The sequence below is a fragment of the Salvelinus namaycush genome, chromosome 5, assembly GCF_016432855.1.
Source record: "Salvelinus namaycush isolate Seneca chromosome 5, SaNama_1.0, whole genome shotgun sequence".
NCBI classification, from domain to species: domain Eukaryota; kingdom Metazoa; phylum Chordata; class Actinopteri; order Salmoniformes; family Salmonidae; genus Salvelinus; species Salvelinus namaycush.
In genome coordinates, this window is record NC_052311.1 from 20,042,144 (window position 1) to 20,061,085 (window position 18,942).

Below are 18,942 nucleotides of genomic sequence, written 5' to 3' on the forward strand. Positions count from 1 at the left end.
GTCTGCTCAAACGGTCAGAAACAGACTCCATGAGGGTGGTATGAGGGCCCGACGTCCACAGGTGGGGGTTGTGCTTACAGCCCAACACCGTGCAGGACGTTTGGCATTTGCCAGAGAACACCAAGATTGGCAAATTCGCCACTGGCGCCCTGTGCTCTTCACAGATGAAAGCAGGTTCACACTGAGCACATGAGCACATGTGACAGACGTGACAGAGTCTGGAGACGCCGTGGAGAACGTTCTGCTGCCTGCAACATCCTCCAGTATGACCGGTTTGGCGGTGGGTCAGTCATGGTGTGGGGTGGCATTTCTTTGTGGGGCCGCACAGCCCTCCATGTGCTCGCCAGAGGTAGCCTGACTGCCATTAGGTACCGAGATGAGATCCTCAGACCCCTTGTGAGACCATATGCTGACACATGCACATTTGTGGCCTGCTGGAGGTCATTTTGCAGGGCTCTGGCAGTGCACCTCCTTGCACTAAGGCGGAGGTAGCGGTCCTGCTGCTGGGTTGTTGCCCTCCTACGGCCTCCTCCACGTCTCCTGATGTACTGGCCTGTCTCCTGGTAGCGCCTCCATGCTCTGGACACTACGCTGACAGACACAGCAAACCTTTTTGCCACAGCTCGCATTGATGTGCCATCTTGGATGAACTGCACTACCTGAGCCACTTGTGTGGGTTGTAGACTCCGTCTCATGCTACCACTAGAGTGAAAGCACTGCCAGCATTCAAAAGTGACCAAAACATCAGCCAGGAAGCATAGGAACTGAGAAGTGGTCTGTGGTCACCACCTGCAGAACCATTCCGTTTTTGGGGGTGTCTTGCTAATTGCCTATAATTTCCACCTTTTGTCTATTCCATTTGCACAACAGCATGTGAAATTTATTGTCAATCAGTGTTGCTTCCTAAGTGGACAGTTTGATTTCACAGAAGTGTGATTGACTTGGAGTTACATTGTGTTGTTTAAGTGTTCCCTTTATTTTTTTGAGCAGTGTATATATTCACACACTACTGTTCAAAAGTTTGGGGTCACTTAGAAATGTCCTTGTTTTTTAAAGAAAGCTCATTTTTTGTCCATTAAAATAACATCACATTTATCAGAAATACAGTGTAGACATTGTTCATGTTTTAAATGACAATTGTAGCTGGAAACGGCAGTTTTTTATGGAATATCTACATAGGCATACAGAGGCCCATTATCAGCAACCATCACTCCTGTGTTCCAATGGCACGTTGTGTTAGCGAATACAAGTTTATAATTTTAAAAGGCTAATTGATCATTAGAAAACCTTTTTGCAATTATGTTAGCACAGCTAACATAAACTGTTGTGCTGATTAAAGAGGCAATAGAACTGGCCTTCTTTAGAATAGTTGAGTATCTGGAGCATCAGCATTTTTGGGTTCGATTACAGGCTCAAAATGGCCAGAAACAAATAACTTTCTTCTGAAACTCATCAGTCTATTTTTGTTTTGAGAAATGAAGGCTATTCCATGTGAGAAATTGCCAAGAAATTGAAAATATCAAACAACGCTGTGTACTACTCCCTTCACAGAACAGAGCAAACTGGCTCTAATCAGAATAGAAAGAGGAGTGGGAGGCCCCGGTGCACAACTGAGCAAGAGGACAAGTACATTAGAGTGAGTGTCTAGTTTCCTCAACTGGCAGCTTCATTAAATAGTACCAGCAAAACACCAGTCTCAACGTCAACAGTGAAGAGCCGACTCCGGGATGCTGGCCTTCTCGGCAGAGTTGCAAAGAAAAAGCCATATCTCAGACTGGCCAACAAAAAGAAAAGATTAAGATGGGCAAAAGAACACAGACACTGGACAGAGTAACTCGTCCTCGAAGGCCAGCATCCCAGAGTCGCCTCTCACTAACTTTTGACTGGTACTGTATATGTATAAACACAGGTCAATCACGTTTTTGATTGCACTGGGCCTTTAACCATGTGGGAGAAATGCAAAACTGACCCGAGATCACCGTCTAAGGGCAACTTCAGCCTATTCCCACCTCAGCCAGCGTGTAACAGAGAGGCATCACATTAAACAAACACAGAGGTGGTTTAGGGTGCGTTCCCGCCTTCACTAGTCATTACATCGCTGCACGCCACACAACTTCATAATGTAGGTTCAAAATTTATCTCCAGAGCCCCTGCCCTCCCCATTAGGGTGACCTTTTCCCAAAAGGCCTCAGTCACCAGTCTCCAATTAAAGGTGTGTGTGTATGTGTGTGTGTGTGTGTGTGTGTGTGTGGAGCGAGACTAGTTGTTTGATGTGATCAATTTCCCCCGGGCTATCTGGGGTGGTGGTAGTTGCGTGACCTCGAACGTTTACATAGATGAAACGTCGTTTTCCAGGATGTTTCCAGCCGAGAGGGTGAACAAGAGGCACATTCTTAAGGAGGTGTCAAGAGAGGTGGTTGGGAGGGAAGGCCGCTGGTGGTGGTGCTGCTACCCGTTTTCCTCCCTCAGCTGGCCATGTGTGCCGCCATTCATTCGCCAGACCCTCGGCCCCCTAAATTAACCACTGAACAATAATCAAATCGCTCCCTGTATACTTGCATTCCTCGATGGTATTAAATATACACATTATACTGTATGTAGGGCTATATGGAGATTGGGAATTCCCTGGGACCTTAAAATGTGTTGGGGGGTGTGTGTGTGTGTGTGTGTGTGTGTGTGTGTGTGTGTGTGTGTGTGTGTGTGTGTGTGTGTGTGTGTGTGTGTGTGTGTGTGTGTGTGTGTGTGTGTGTGTGTGTGTGTGTTCCTGTCTGCCTGCATGCGTGTGTGTAGAAGAATGAATAAGTGAATAAATCAAAGGAGGCTTAGCACGGCATCCACAAATCTAAAAGGGGGCATCTGCATCTGACATCACAGTACTGTTACACCACATCCTTATGAAGGAAAACTTGAAAAGGGATATATACTTCCTAAGTCAATACAACCAAGATAAAGGACCAATAGTTTCACAGGTGAAACTCAAGGTGGTTTCTTCAATACACTGTTTCTATATGTCAGTGTATTTATATCAGCCATTTAATATAACCATTATCAACTTGCAATTCTCCTCTTGATTTTCACAGTCAATAATCTGTTTTGATATAAAACAGGAACAACACTGAATAAAAAAAAGTTTGTGAAAAATTGACATTTGAAGTGTAAGTCCAATCTTTAGCTGTCGTTACTTCGAGTCACACCAGCCGATGCAGTTGTCGAAACGTGCTCTCCGTGCCTTAGGGCTCCTGACTGCAGCATGGACTTTTTGAATCACAGTTGCATAGCAACCCATCTCCAACTCTAACATGGTTCAACCGACCAGCCCAGCTCAACCACCCCCGGAGTAGATTTCACTTTTGTTTCACAGCCCTCCACACTCACTTTCACATGATAAACTGTGTTCTTCTGTTAAGTGATTGCTGATTTGACTCAAAATCCATGTCTGGCGAGGTGTGATATTCATGTTCAGCAGTTTCTCACTTTGTCAGTCATAACCTAAGCAATATCTGCAGGGAACTGGTACATCCCATCCCCAGGCACGTATGGACGCCCTATATCAATGGTATTCCTATGTATAAGCTAAACTTTTCATTTTCAGCAATTATCTGGATTGATATTTAATGCTAATAAAATACTGAGTAAATTACAAACTTATTGTGTAATGTTCCTTTCAAACAGAGCATAGCCTCTTGATTCTTTCACTTGCCCAAGACATAACCTTATTTCACCATTCACTTCATAAAGAATTGATTACGCTGCCGTCTGCTGAGATAAAATGGGCTTTTATTAAGTAACTGCGGCTAAGTATGCTGAGTACACCGCGACACAAACACGTGCACATACAAGCGCATGAAAGCAGGCAAGCACACACACAAACAATGAATTAAGGGGTGAGCCAAGCAGGAAGCTTTATTATGCAGCCATGTAGCTGGATGGTGAGTGTGTCTGATTTATGTTGGGATGGTCGGGAGAGATTTGTCAGAGTGAAGGGTGGGAAGGAGAGAGAGAGTGTTTGTGCATTCATATATGTGTGTGTCAGGGACTAACATAATGAGTTTGTTATTTTCAAGTGCTGAGCTGTAAAACATCTAAGGGTCGGGGCTCTGGTGTTGCAGGTGACGAGTTCGGGAGTCTTTTAAGAGGGCATACAATGTGATGTCAACTTGACAGAAGGTCTCAGACTAGTTTGGAATGAAACAGTTCTTGCACTGTTTGGGTGTTTGCATGGTTAAAAACATGCCACACAAAAAACTGCCACTTTTGCATGAATGTGTCGCACCATTGGGAGTATAGTAAAAAAGTGTGCCTGCGCGTTTGTATGTACGCGCGCATGCCTGTGTTTGTGTTTGAGGGGTGAAGGTGAAAAGGTGAACACAGTCTGTCAGCTCCCAACTCCACACCTCCTGTTGACCTTTTCACCCCTCTCACACCCTTTCTTCATCCCCCTCTTTCTCCTTGTGTGTCACATCACAGTGGTAGCCTCTCAGGTAAGCAATGAGGTGCTACTGATGTGCGGTCCTGGTGTGCCGGCCAGGCGGAGGTTGTGGGGACAGGGTAAAGATCACAGCGTGGAGCCTCTTCTTGTTTTCCATTACCTGTCTCATCTCTCACCTGCCCCAACACAATTAAAGTTACATGTGTTCACAGACACACATGCAAGTATGCCCGACCGCACACACGCACGTTTCCAAGAGTCAACAGAATCTAGTCTACACCACACAACAGCATCTAGTCTACACTACACAACAGAATCTAGTCTACACTACACAACAGAATCTAGTCTACACCACACAACAGCATCTAGTCTACACTACACAACAGAATCTAGTCTACACTACACAAAATAATGTCATTAGAAGGTTGATATAATAACACAAGCTGACAACAACACTTCATTGAACACATAGCTATTGAAATGTAAATAATTTGTGGCACAAAAATGTTCAAGACAGTGATGCTTTCTTGCCCTGTCTACACCATTCTGGGACCCGATGGCTCCCTCTCAATAAGATCAACTCACGAGGCAAGAACATGTAGGTCATTTCTGAGAAAAAAAACTGTGCCATGCACCCACAGTCTTCATCTGAAGCTATTGATGATGGAGAGTGTTTTGGTGGGGACCAGGGGCGCAACTTTCACTGGGGACAGGGAGGACATTCACCACATTCTGAAATTGCATTTTTATCCCCTCAGTTTTATCATTTGAATGTGATACAAAACGAGGCAATTGTGTGCTTTAGGACCATGCAGACGCATCCGAGAGGTCAGGTAGGCTGTTTGGATTGTTTATCTGACTGAATAAAAAAATAGATATAATCATAATAATTATGTCCCCCCCACTTCTAAAACCAAAGTTGCGCCCCTGATGGGGGCAAACAGTACTTCACTATTTTGCAACTAGGGATAAATTGCCTATGGGTGTCACGGTAACAAGTGCTCTACTTTCCCACTAGCTTATCAGAGAGGGGGTTAACATTTTAATACAAGTTATTGCTGAGTCCTGACTTTTGGAGGACGACACAGTTGTTCACTTGGCCAAAGAATATTCATCTATTTGTTATCTGGGTTTACAGACTCCTCTGGATGGTAAAAGTGGAGAGCAAACAAATTGCAGCAATTATGATGGCAAGCCGTGCAGAAAACCTTTTGACATTAATGCAATTTCCTATTTTAAAAATGGAAAAGATGGGACGGCCCTAAATTAACAATAAGATGGAGAAGATGTAGACTGGGCTACAGTGGGAAATAACATATTTTATTCATGGAACAGTTTGGCCTAACATTTAATTGAACTGGTGCAAAACATACAGAGCATCCGAGATGCTAGATATAGGCTACCTAAGTATGATTCAAAAACAGTGACATAGCCTACCCCTACGCTGTGTGTCATAAAAAAACATGGTTTGGGACTCAAAATAAAATAGACTTAATTACCAGCTAGGACAAAAACAAAGGGAATCTATAAAAATGTGCATGATGATTTAATTTTCACTTATCTACACTTACACAACCACCATATAGGATACATACTGTACATAGGCTACACAGTACATGTTCTTAGACTTCTGGTAATAGTGCTTGCATTAATGGTACTAAAGCGCCCTCAAGTGGATAAGACTCTTGTCAGAAAACCATAGGCTACCTTCATCTCATAATGTCCATATCAATCCAGGTGGAATACATACATTTTGTCATTATACTTTTTTTGATTATATGTTTAATTTGTAACGTTACATAATTTATTTTGGCCCAATTGTCCACTAAATCCATTATAGCTATAAACTCAATAGGTGGCGGTATTGCCTGTGTAAATGTGTAGGTCTAGTCTCCTGAATTGAACACAGAGAAGAAGAAAAATGGAGACGGCGAAGAGGAAATTGAGCTAAAACGTATATATTCTAGGCTACAATGTCGTTTGTCCTTCACTTCAAATGACGGGTGTTACATTGTTTCTCATGTTCCTCCTAAACTTAGGCATACTTACTTTTCCCGATGTTGCTCGTTGTAGTGGCGTTTGGCAAACTATCAGGAAGTCCAACTGCTCTGCAGGCACTGATGTTGATTTCGAGTCGTTTAGGGAACAATTTCATCGGAATTATAAACCCCACAGTGATTGTTATCATCGGCGCAAATCTTATTTTAAGGTAGGCCTGTCGGTGTTGTGGCTTTTTCGTATTCATATTAGTTGAATTAAACTGTATTTGCCCCGGAGGTGGGGAGTTGCAGCTGTGTGCGTGCACTGTGTCAGAAGAGAGACTAACGTGATTTGCGTAGGAAGAGGGATGGATATACTGTAGGTTTATCAAAGTTTTGAAATATGTTTGTCAATTAACAAATAAGTTAAGTGGGGGTTAAGACTATTGTTCTACCTTCTGGAAATGCCATGAGAGTTAGCCTACTGTGACATGTACAGTGACATTGTGGTCTGTTGCAGAATTCCATCAAAAGGCATGCATACCTGAACTCATTGTCAACAGACAAAGACTCAGCAAAATATGGCATTAACCAGTTCTCGGATTTATCAATAAATGAATTCAGAGGTAATAATATGCAAAACAAAAACGAATGTATTTGTTTCCCAGTGATCAAAACTGATTGACTGGGTTAGTATTGATTTATTAATTGTATATTTAACCAAACACCACATTAACTGGAAGAAGATCGCTATAGCCTACTTGAACACTGAAATGTAATTGGACTTTCTCTACAGAACTGTATTTGACTGCCACAGCTGAAACAGTCCCTCCCTACTCAGGATGGAAGACCGAGGGAGTGCCTGCCAAGTTTGACTGGAGGGACCAGGCTGCAGTCGGATCAGTACAGAATCAACAAGCAGTTAAGAGCTTCCTTTTCCTTAAGATATCAACATACTTGTCTTTTCAAGGTGACACTTCCTTATTGAAGTTGACTTTGAACTCTGTCTAGAGGTTTTCTCCTCATAGAAGTAAAAAAAAAAACTCACTTTGTATTAACTTCTATGAAGAAAAAAAACTCTTGACAATCATGTATGTAGGTGTTATGTTGTGTCACCGTAACCTTGTCCCCAGGCTATTGCGAATGTCTGGTACAAGAGACTTATCACTGTAACTTTGCATTTTTGTTCAACATTTCCACTACAGTCAGTAGATGGCAGTGGAGAACCATTTTATAGTCTTACTATCCATCTTTTGACACATGGACATTGTTTTCATAATAAGAAATCTTTATACTGCATAAATTCCACACATCCCACATCAAATCACATATTGCTGACATATTATCTCTTTGTTATAAAGTATATTAACCATTTATTTAGATATTTAGATTTTCATGTTAATGTCTTCTGTAATGTTAAATGCCGGAGCTTGAATGCCCAGTATCTCTCATTGCAGTGTGGAGGTTGCTGGGCGTTCAGTGTTGTGGGCGCCATAGAGTCAGTCTATGCCAAATCAGGCCAGCCATTGAAACAGCTCAGTGTGCAACAAGTCATTGACTGTTCCTACAAGAACCAGGGCTGCAATGGAGGCTCCATTACCAGGGCCTTGAGCTGGCTGAAACAGGTCCAGATATGTTTTTCTGAGGCCTTTTAAGCATGTCCTGTAATATAAAATGTTTGTCATTGATTATTTAGAAGTGATGGTGATTTCCGCTGTTAGACTACTACTGTATACCTTTTAATCAACAAGATATTCAACATGAAATGATTTTTACATGTAGCATACACATGCATTGAATTTGCTTCTCCCTGTCCTTTTTCTTTCAGACTAGGGTTAAGTTGGTGAAACAGTCAGAATACCCATATAAGGCCGAGACTGGAATTTGCCATTTATTTTCTCAGTCACATGATGGTGTTTTGGTGAAGGACTTTGCTGCCCATGATTTCAGGTATAAGAGTGTCAACACATTTTTTATGTTGAGTTGTAATGGGTAATATTTATCACATTTATTTAATTTTTTTATGAGGTCATATATGACTGTGACTTGGCATATAGCACAGTTGTATAGTTGCAAATAAACAAGACCGTCTGCACAAGTTAAGCACAAATACTCCAATGTTCTTTCGGAAAATGTTTCACCATACAGCAGGAACTCTTTTACAGTATATTCCCAAGTTCAGGGAGGCAGTTAGCCTAGCGGTTAAGAGCGTTGGGCCAGTAACCGAAAGGTCGCTGGTTCTAATCCCCAAGCCGACTAGGTGAAAAAGCTGTCTGTGCCCTTGAGCAAGGCACTTAACCCTAATTGCTCCTGTAAATGTCCCATGAATAACTAAAATGTAGTGAGTGCAATGGTAGCAGCAGCAGTAGTATGTTTGCAGCAGTAGTATGTTTTCATTAAGTACTGCACCAAAGGTTGAAAGGTGGTTGCGATTCAGATGCAGTATCACTGTTTACCAGACTAACATGCTGTAGGCAGACGGGTCATTAACACCGAGGTTCCCGCTGCCGTGTCCCCGACGCTCATATCCTGTTGTTTATTCAGACACGTACTAACTTATTCCTGTGGCTACGGTGCATTGTGGGTGAAATCACTGCTGACTCAAAACAATGTGATGTTTGTGGTCACTGAATAGGGACGTTCTTATTTACACACGTACACTGCTGAAGGTATTTCACTGTGCTGTTTGTTCCATGCATCTTTAAACTTGATGAACCTCTTTAACCTGGGTTCGGACTAGCTTTTTTTGTTACTCCTCTTTAGTTTTTACAGCTGTCTTAATGGTTTTCTAGCTTAGCGTTGCTCCCTTCTCCTTCATACTTTCCCGACCAGGAAGAACTCTGAGCCCTGGTTAAAGGTGTTTGTAGTAGTCTGGTTAGGTGGTCAGAAAAAAGGGTCCAAGCTCAGATAGTGTTTTGATCCCTGATTTACATCATATATTATTATATAATGTTGTATCAACCTTCTACTGTATGGGCATAGTAATGATGCATTAAGGAGGCTAAGTGGTTTAATGTTTCAACATTCACAGGTTTTGTCTCATTTTGGCTGGGATTCAATTCGATCGAGCTTAGTCCACAATGCACATTTCAAAGGCAATATTCCTCTGTTTGCAGAGACCACATTCACAGTAAACACTGCACGTCTGCTCAATAGGACTTGGCATATAGGACCTTTACATGGTGCATTGTCCAAATCCACCATTGGATTGAATCCTGACTGGTCTCTTTTTAACCCAGATGTCTACCACAAATCAACAAATGGTTTTGAAATTACATTTGGACAATTAATTCAATTAAACATCAACCAAAAGTGGATGTTGATCTGATATCTTTGCCCGGTGGGGTGCCTATGATGTTTTTTCTAGTGGGCGTGAGGAGGATATGATGGGCAGGTTGGTGGAGTGGGGACCCTTGGCTGTGACTGTGGATGCCATCAGTTGGCAGGACTATCTGGGGGGCATCATGCAGCACCACTGCTCCTGCCACCATGCCAACCATGCTGTGCTGGTCACTGGTTACGACACCACAGGTATTCCATTCACTCACTAAATATGCATTCATATGGGCGCCCACACAGACACGCACACACAAGACACGCACACACAAGACACGCACACACACACACACATAAATAAATAAACAAAGAAAAATACACAAGACACACACATGCACACAAACAAGACACACACTCAGAAAGTTTGTAGTTGATGTGAATTCTGTCATTATTTTTGACATTTTTATTACTATGTTTTGATATGATGCCAATTTCATTTGCATGGAATACTCTGTCTACAGTAGTGTTCATAGTGTGTGACTGAACATTCTAAACATTGTCCCTCTGTTTCAGGTGACGTGCCATACTGGATAGTACAAAACTCATGGGGAACGTCATGGGGTAACGAAGGTTATGTTTACATTAAAATGGGAGACAATGTTTGTGGTGAGTGTGAACTTGTTTACACCTACAGTACACTGTTTACACTGCCTGATGCAACATTGTCCCGGAATTTGTTTGGTGATACCTAAGCATAATGTCAATTCACTGTTTTATATTCTGAGCACTTTTCATTTAAAGGTGCAATGCAGCTGTTTTTATCTCAGAATCAAATAATTTCTGGGGAACGATTAACTACCTTGCTGTGATTGTTTTCAATTAAAATTGTCAAAAATAATAAAAAATAGCTGCTTAGCAATGAGCAATTTCTCAGGGACACACTCGTTTCACACCACTTCAATTAAAAAAAGATTTTTGTAGCAGGTCAGGGGAGAATTTAAGCTAACCCTTTTCCTAACCTTCAGTCTCCTAACCGGCTAAGTTAATTCTCCTAACCTGCTACAAAAAAATATCTTTGGTATTGAAGTGGCATGAAAAGACTGTTTCACCAATTTCTCAAACAAGAATTTTGTCTGAGAAGAGTCTGGTTTAAAATTTTTAACCTTTATTTAACTAGGCAAGTCAGTTAAGAAAAAATTGGCCTGTGGTCTCAGTGGGGACGGGAACACTGAAAATGAGCTGTTGTTGGCGGAGCGGTTTGGAACTCTCTTTCTTATTGGTCTAACTCATTTAATGCCCAGTTATGTCACCAGGCAGGGCAAACTCCATCCCACCAAAACAGGCTGAAATATCAGTCTGTCTTTTCAAACAGCTCTTACACTAAAAGTGCATTATCATAATTTTCACAATTTCCCAGTATTATTCCAATCTCATAGTGTGAATTTTTATATAGATATGTATGTACACTACCGTTCAAAAGTTTGGGGTCACTTAGAAATGTCCTTGGTTTTGAAAGAAAAGCACATTTTTGTCCCATTTAAAATAACATCGAATTGATCAGAAATAAGGTGTAGACATTGTTAATGTTGTAAATGATTATTGTTGCTGGAAACGGCATATTTTTTTATGGAATGTCTACATAGGCATACTGAGGCCCATTATCAGCAACCATCATTCCTGTGTTCCAATGGCATGTTGTGTTAGCTAATCCAAGTTTATCATTTTAAAAGGCTAATTGATCATTAGAAAACCCTTTTGCAATTATGTTAGCACAGCTGAAAACTGTTCTGATTAAAGAAGAAATAAAACTGGCCTTTAGACTAGTTGAGCATTTTTGAGCATCAGCATTTGTGGGTTTGATTACAGGCTCAAAATGGCCAGAATCAAATAACTTTATTCTGAAATTTGTCAATCTATTTTTGTTCTGAGAAATGAAGGCTGTTCCATGCGAGTAACTGAAGATCTCGTACAACGCTGTGTACTACTCCTTTCACAGAACAGCGCAAACTGGCTCTAACCAGAATAGAAAGAGGAGTGGGAGGCCCCAGTGCACAACTGAGCAAGAGGACAAGTACATTAGAGTTTCTAGTTTGAGAAACAGACGCCTCACAAGTCCTCAACTGGCAGCTTCATTAAATAGTACCTGCAAAACACTAGTCTCAATGTCAACAGTGAAGAGGCAACTCTGGGATGCTGGCCTTTTAGGCAGAGTTGCAAAGAAAAATTAATATCTCAGACTGGCCAATAAAAATAAAATATTAAGATGGGCAAAAGAACACAAACACTGGACAGAGGAACTCTGCCTCGAAGGCCAGCATCCCGGAGTCGCCTCTTCACTGCTGACGTTGAGACTGGTGTTTTGCGGGTACTATTTGATGAAGCTGCGTTTAATGCGTTTGACCCAATCAGGTGTATTGTAACGACAAGGTAGTGGTGGTAGAGAGAAGATAGCCCTATTTGGTAAAAGACCAAGTCCATATTATGGCAAGAACAGCTCAAATAAGCAAAGAGAAATCACAGTCCATCATTGCTTTAAGACTTGAAGGTCAGTCAATCTGGACAATTTCAAGAACTTTTAAAGTTTTCTTCAAGTGCAGTTGCAAAAACCATCAAGCGCTATGATGAAACTGGCTCTCATGAGGACTGCCACAGGATTAGAAGACCCAGAGTTACCTCTGCTGCAGAGGATAAGTTCATTAGAGTTACCAGCCTCACAAATTGCAGCCCAAATAAATGCTTCACAGACTTTGAAGTAACAGACACATCTCAACATCAACTGTTCAGAGGAGACTGCCTGACTCAGGCCTTCGTGGTCGAATTGCTGCAAAGAAACCACTACTAAAGGACACCAATAAGAAGAAGAGACTTGCTTGGGCCAAGAAACACGAGCAATGGACAATAGACTGGTGGAAATCTGTCCTTTCGTCAGATTCCAAATTTGAGATTTTTGGTTCCAACCGCTGTGTCTTTGCGAGACGCGGAGTAGGTGAATGGATGATCTCCGCATGTGTGGTTCCCACCGTGAAGCATGGAGAAGGAGGTGTGATGGTGTGGGGGTGCTTTGCTGGTGACACTGTCTGTGATTTATTTAGAATTAAAAGGCCCACTTAACCAGCATGGCTACGACAGCATTTTGCAGCGATACGCTATCCTATCTTGTTTGCGCTTAGTGGGACTATCATTTGTTTTTCAACAGGACAATGACCCAACACACCTCAAGGCTATATATATATATTACCAGTCAAAAGTTTGGACACACCTAGACATTCAAGGGTTTTTCTTTATTGTCTACATTGTAGAATAATAGTGAATACATCAAAACTATGAAATAACAGATATGGAATCATGTAGTAACCAAAAAGAGTTTTAAACAAATCAAAATCTATTTTAGATTATTCAAAGCAGCCACCCTTTGCCTTGATGCCAGGTCACAAGGTGATGTTTTAACACGTTACCTCCTGCATGACCGGCAGGGGTTGAGTCACAGTCTCCTTCACACTGTAGACATTGTGATGGGCTCATCTTAATCAGTCTTTCTTTATTGGAGGAATTCCTTTTCATAAGCAGTGAGTGACTATCAATAATTTGTGCATATTTGCTGTGGAAAGGCCTTGTCAGTCATTTTAAAGTTATAGCTCTATGTCAAATCTCCCCATTCCTGTCCTTTCTGTAGGTATTGCAGACTCTGTGACTGCTGTCTTCCTGTGACTGTGAGCCATGGTGACGTTGATGGATTTTCTAAAGGGATTCATTTGTGTGTTCAGTGCTGCCAAATCTCGATCAACTCTTGAAGGAATTATTTTCAAGACAATTCCCATGGAGGTCAAAGTCATTTTCTGGCAACCTTTTCAGTACTGTATTTTTATTGAGACAGATACATTTTATATTCTTCTGATACAATAAAATATATTTCTTTGCAGTCCTGTGATCATTCATGTTGAATAAAGTCTACAGGTCATTTCTCTGACATCACATAAGAACACCCAATACACCAATATCGAAGTACTGTACAAAAACATATTACTCTAAAAAAGATGAGCAATAGGCTTCTTTAGGGTACACATTCAGAATAACCCAAAGTGCATGGGTCGGTTCATGATTATCATTCATTAGGCTATGTACATAGATCAAATTCTTTCTTACTTTAAATACAGCACAATATTATATAAACAATATACTTTATAAACACTAAATAATTATATTAACAATATATACATGCAGTCAGCTTATGTGGTTAAGATGATATACTATGTTACTTGTCCCATTATAAATAAAATGTATTATTATATAATGCTCCCTGGGTCTAGTGTGTCTTCATAGTTTAAAGAGGCTACCTTTCGTTGTCACCTTTCCTCCATCTGAACTGACCACTTTTGACAGTTAACAGGTTCTAGTCTGAATCCTCACTACTGCAGTAGGAGCTGTCACAGTACTCTGCAGTGAACAGGAACGTGTGCTCATTGGGGTCCAGCTTGGGCACCCAGTGCCGAGGTATCAAAAATGTGGCCAGGTTGAAGAGATCCACAAAGACTTTGTAGCGATCACTGTGTTAGAAAGAAGAACGAACACCTACTTAGCTCCTTGAAGGGGTATAAGAGCATGTGCTTGACAGTAACTCTGGATTTCTTTGGATCCGGTTTATTTCAATAGCTAATCATATATGACATACCTGACAGTAGAGCGCAGGTAGTGGTAGCCAGAGGAGCCTCCAGTGCCTGCTTTGCTACCAATCATTCTGTGCACCATGCACACGTGGTTGTCTGAGACACAGGAGGAATATTACAAGTGTCATTTCAACTGTTCCAGATTAATGATACTCTAGACAGTTGAAAGCATGTCATCTAGTGCGAAATACAAATGGTGTAAGGGACACCTGTAGACACCTGTAACTGTTCTTTACATACAATGTGTCTTTGGATGTAACTTACATCTCCATTTTGTCATGAGGGTATCAATGTCCATCAGGTTGGACAGGAGTTGGAAGGGAACCTGGAACCTGGGCTCCTCCCTAAAAATAACAGAACAATCCACAATGTAATAATGACATCTCAAATGGTGACCAAACATAAGCCTGCCTAAACTGTAAGGAACCCTCCTTACCTGTAGAAGTAAATCATCAGAGCTCCTTGGAGAGCCTTGTAGGAGATCCGTCTCTCACCTGGCCAAACAACAGGATGGTTTCTTAGACCTGGGATCTGTAGTTTTAAACTAATTATGGGTAGTGAATTGTTGAGGCAGTTGGTGTTAGATGCTCAGCCTGGATGCAGGTACTCACCTTTGCTCAAAAGATGCTCATGTCTTTTGATGTCAAACAGAGAAGTGAAGAGCTCTTTTTGCTTCGTCAGCTCTTCCATCATCTCCTCCTTCTCCTCAGAGTCTGTCATTTTCTACCAAAAGGACAAATAAGATCATAGCTTTTGGTCAAATCATTTTAGATTTATGTAACTTTATAAGTAATGTTGTGGCAAGTTTAGGTACTTGATTATTTTAAAACAGCCCATACCATGATTTTCTTTTTCTCAAGACACAATCCTTCAAAGATGTTGGCTTCCAGTTTTTTCCAAAAGTTGAACCCATCGCCTTCAAGACCTGGGGTCCTTTCCAGCCATTTCTGAATAGAACAACAAACAGTATTACTCAATACTGCTATGATATCAAGTATTCAAACAGTATCTCTTTTCATATGTTTCAGTCATTTTTCTTTAGTGCTTCTCACACACCTCTACCAATTTCAGCAGACAAGGCTCCTTCTCAGAATTGAGCAGCATCTCACTCTCATGTCCTTTGAAGTTGTCCCTGTAGTGACGCCTGTTGTAGGGGACCCTCAGGTTGTCAGGGACCCCAATCTTGTTCTCCAACAGACGGAATTGGAGACTTTGGAACCCGGAGGCAGGAGACAGATACTCTCTACAACACACACGAGTAATGAGTGTTACAATTGTAAAGAGGGTATCATTTTATGAGGTTAAAGGTTTACAAAGATTTATATGAGCTAAAGCTTCTCCATGGGTTAACTATGGGGCTTACCTGAAGTCATAGAAGTCCAAGGCGGTCATTGTCTCGAGCACAGAGAACTGGTCGACCAGCAGCCTGAAGATCATAACGATCCTATGTATGCGGGTGTTGACCTTCAGCATGTTGCGTTCATCACGAACCTGGTGACGCATAACCATTTTAAAGATGAGCTCTATAACTTTTTGGCTTCTAGGGGTGCTGCAATTGGACCGTTTTGAACAGAAAGAAGCACACCGCATAACACCCACGAAAAAAGGTTTAGGTCATTGACAGTGTTTATATTTTGTGGTGTAATGAGGTAAAACATTGACTCGTATTGTATTTTAATAATTTATGAACTATATGTTAAATTCAAGCCACAATTTGATGTACACAATAGCAACTTTAATTTCTAAAATGTACCTTTAATTTAGAAAAAAAACAACACATTGCTCGGATTGAAATGTTTATCAGGGTACTCTTGCTTTCTGAGGTACTTGCATGTCCACTAATGAAAATCTCTCGCACTGAATCCAGTTCCCAAAGAATCTGCTTGAACCAGAGTTCATATGCTGAAATAAAATATTAAAATTCAATTAATCATAATGTCCCACCTTTGCAGTTAAAGTAAATTGATCATTTGTTGATGGAAAGTTGGTAGTGAATTGCTATTCAAGGCTTCCAGGATTAGGTGAAACCACAATGAAAAGGTTAGATTAATGTATTGAATTGACTGGATTTCAAATGGAACCTAAGGGCATGCATGCATGCATACTATGATTAGAATTCCTCTATTGATTCTCAAATCTTGATGATATTTGACCACAAACATACTTCACCTTGATGGGTGACAATGAAAAGATGTTCATCGTGGATCTTGTTCCCTTTCAGTTCACTCTGAAGAACTTGGGCCGTCACAACCTTGTCAAGCTATAATGGAACAAAACAAATAACATATAGTACTACAGCTAACACAAATTAAAATTGTACTTCCATTCCACCCCTTATGTTATCCTATAAGGGATGGAGCAAATATTCCATCTGCAGAAGACAATGATACTATGTCAGAAACCTTGTAGAAGATTAAGTTAGATGAAGATAGAGAACGCTTTACCTGAAGGTAGTCACCATAGATGATGCCACCTTTGCTGGCCTTGTTAATTCCTTTTTGAGAGTCATCTGCCTCCTCCTCATTCAGATGCAGCTTGCTCTTGAATAACCTGGGGAATGAAAATACACATGTATTGGCATTGATTAGCTGTCATACAAATCATAATAATGATAAAGATCATTTATTTAGCATTCAGCTCAATTATATGATGTCTTTAAAATGTCACAAACATTTGACTAAAAACATAATTTGAAATGCAATAATGATTGCATACAAGTGCTTTTTCTCGAAGTATGGACATCCACCACTCATTGTTATCCAAATGATCCAAAATTAAAGTAAAGATTTGATCCTCTTCCGTTGGTTTAATAAAACTATCTCTATGAAAACCCAGGTATTTAAGGGCTCTACACCACGTCATGTTATTGCCATATTTCAACATCCGGCCCACCTCCTTTTGCGCCATCCAAACGGGGTGGGGGGGGGGGGGGGGGGGGGGGGCTTTAATACTGCATATAGACTGTGGCTTCCTTCAATGTAATTGAATCAGCTTTAATATTGCATATAGATTGCGGCTTCCATCAATGCAATTGTCTGCATCATTTCAATTTTGGGGGGTAAATATATAAAATATCAATCTTTTTTAAATATATTTCCCTTTATTATTTTCCCCTAACCCTACCACCCCTCCCCTAATTGGAGTAAACTAATGGACAACAACACTTAGGCTTCTACTTCGGGCTTATACATACTATATACATTTTACGGACATAATATATTCTACAATAGTTATCTTCTGTTTGTTTTTAGCCCCAACCTTCAGCTACCTGCAACCCCTCCCATCTATCTCTGAAGAACATCCAGTTTAGACTTCTATTTACCATATATTTTTCAACTGTGCTGTTTCACAAAAATTCTGAACCTATCTACATTTTACAGACACAGTATATTTTACACTAGTTATCTTGTTATTTTTAGTCCCAACCGTTCTTGTTTACCTTCTCTTAGGTAAACTCACTGGATGTAAAAAGGTAAAAACATCTTAGCAATCTATGTTGGCAATCAACCAAAACATACGTCTATCATCAGATGTGTAATGTACAGTTCATAACATGTAACCCTTACTCAAAGAGCTGTTATTCCACCATCACATTGTTTTATCTTAGCATCATGTTACTTGAAAATGTGTATCTTCCTTAGCTTATTAATTTGCGTTTAAGTTAAAAAAAACATGTAGGTCATCAGAGGCCTTGTTATAATCCCAAAGTGTATCTTATAGAATTATCTATTGGTCTAAGTTCAGTAGCCATATCATATCAATTTGAGATCTTTTTCACCTGTGAAATGTCTTTCTGCAGTATTACTCAATATTTTTTGTATATTGTACATTGTATTTATTGCATTTATTTATGTTTTTATGCATGTACAGTCAATATTGTCTCTTGCAAACTACATCTTATGTCACCTTTATTTATTACAGCTCAAGTATATCCAAACTGACCCTGAATTGTAGTACCCTCACTGTATTGAACTGCCAAGTGGTCAACAATAACTGGATCTGAGTTGTAGTACCCTCACTGTATTGAACTGCCAAGTGGTCAACAATAACTGGATCTGAGTTGTAGTACCCCCACTATATTGAACTGCCAAGTGCTCAACAATAACTGGATCTGAGTTGTAGTACCCCCACTATATTGAACTGCCAAGTGGTCAACAATAACTGGATCTGAGTTGTAGTACCCTCACTGTATTGAACTGCCAAGTGGTCAACAATAACTGGATCTGAGTTGTAGTACCCTCACTGTATTGAACTGCCAAGTGGTCAACAATAACTGGATCTGAGTTGTAGTACCCTCACTGTATTGAACTGCCAAGTGGTCAACAATAACTGGATCTGAGTTGTAGTACCCCCACTATATTGAACTGCCAAGTGGTCAACAATAACTGGATCTGAGTTGTAGTACCCTCACTGTATTGAACTGCCAAGTGGTCAACAATAACTGGATCTGAGTTGTAGTACCCTCACTGTATTGAACTGCCAAGTGGTCAACAATAACTGGATCTGAGTTGTAGTACCCCCACTATATTGAACTGCCAAGTGGTCAACAATAACTGGATCTGAGTTGTAGTACCCTCACTATATTGAACTGCCA

At 40.7% G+C, this 18,942-nt stretch overlaps 2 protein-coding genes across 5 annotated transcripts; one reads left to right on the forward strand and one right to left on the reverse strand.

Annotated features, from left to right (window-relative positions):
- Nucleotides 1–6,314: 6,314 nt before the first annotated feature.
- ctso (cathepsin O) lies at nt 6,315–13,603 on the forward strand. 3 transcript variants are annotated; one of them, XM_038993710.1, is made up of 8 exons: nt 6,315–6,638; nt 6,929–7,034; nt 7,250–7,329; nt 7,866–8,033; nt 8,237–8,358; nt 9,776–9,939; nt 10,258–10,350; nt 13,358–13,603. In XM_038993710.1, exons 1-8 carry the CDS (start codon nt 6,426–6,428, stop codon nt 13,390–13,392), a joined length of 981 nt encoding a protein of 326 aa, XP_038849638.1. In that variant the 5' UTR covers nt 6,315–6,425; the 3' UTR covers nt 13,393–13,603. The 3 variants fall into 3 exon arrangements, with proteins under 3 accessions (XP_038849638.1, XP_038849637.1, XP_038849639.1); XM_038993709.1 differs by having other exon boundaries at nt 6,316–6,638; nt 7,205–7,329; XM_038993711.1 differs by lacking the exon at nt 7,866–8,033 and having other exon boundaries at nt 6,317–6,638; nt 7,205–7,329.
- tdo2a (tryptophan 2,3-dioxygenase a) lies at nt 13,514–17,193 on the reverse strand. 2 transcript variants are annotated; one of them, XM_038993708.1, is made up of 12 exons: nt 17,064–17,193; nt 16,793–16,898; nt 16,518–16,608; nt 16,180–16,250; nt 15,712–15,839; nt 15,405–15,591; nt 15,188–15,295; nt 14,960–15,071; nt 14,785–14,842; nt 14,613–14,692; nt 14,354–14,444; nt 13,514–14,228 (listed from the first exon to the last, which is right to left on the reverse strand). In XM_038993708.1, exons 1-12 carry the CDS (start codon nt 17,099–17,101, stop codon nt 14,075–14,077), a joined length of 1,224 nt encoding a protein of 407 aa, XP_038849636.1. In that variant the 5' UTR covers nt 17,102–17,193; the 3' UTR covers nt 13,514–14,074. The 2 variants fall into 2 exon arrangements, with proteins under 2 accessions (XP_038849636.1, XP_038849635.1); XM_038993707.1 differs by having other exon boundaries at nt 16,102–16,250.
- Between the last annotated feature and the right edge of the window lie 1,749 nt (nt 17,194–18,942).

Coding starts and splice junctions, on each gene's coding strand:
- ctso (XM_038993709.1), top strand. CDS start 6,426: ATGACGGGTGTTACATTGTTTCTCATGTTCCTCCTAAACTTAGGCATA. Junction 7,035..7,204: donor ATCAATAAATGAATTCAGAG/GTAATAATATGC, acceptor CTTTCTCTACAG/AACTGTATTTGACTGCCACA. Junction 8,034..8,236: donor CCTTGAGCTGGCTGAAACAG/GTCCAGATATGT, acceptor TTTTTCTTTCAG/ACTAGGGTTAAGTTGGTGAA.
- tdo2a (XM_038993707.1), bottom strand. CDS start 17,101: ATGAGTGGTGGATGTCCATACTTCGAGAAAAAGCACTT. Junction 14,693..14,784: donor CTGATGATTTACTTCTACAG/GTAAGGAGGGTT, acceptor TGTTATTTTTAG/GGAGGAGCCCAGGTTCCAGG. Junction 14,229..14,353: donor TACCTGCGCTCTACTGTCAG/GTATGTCATATA, acceptor TTTCTAACACAG/TGATCGCTACAAAGTCTTTG.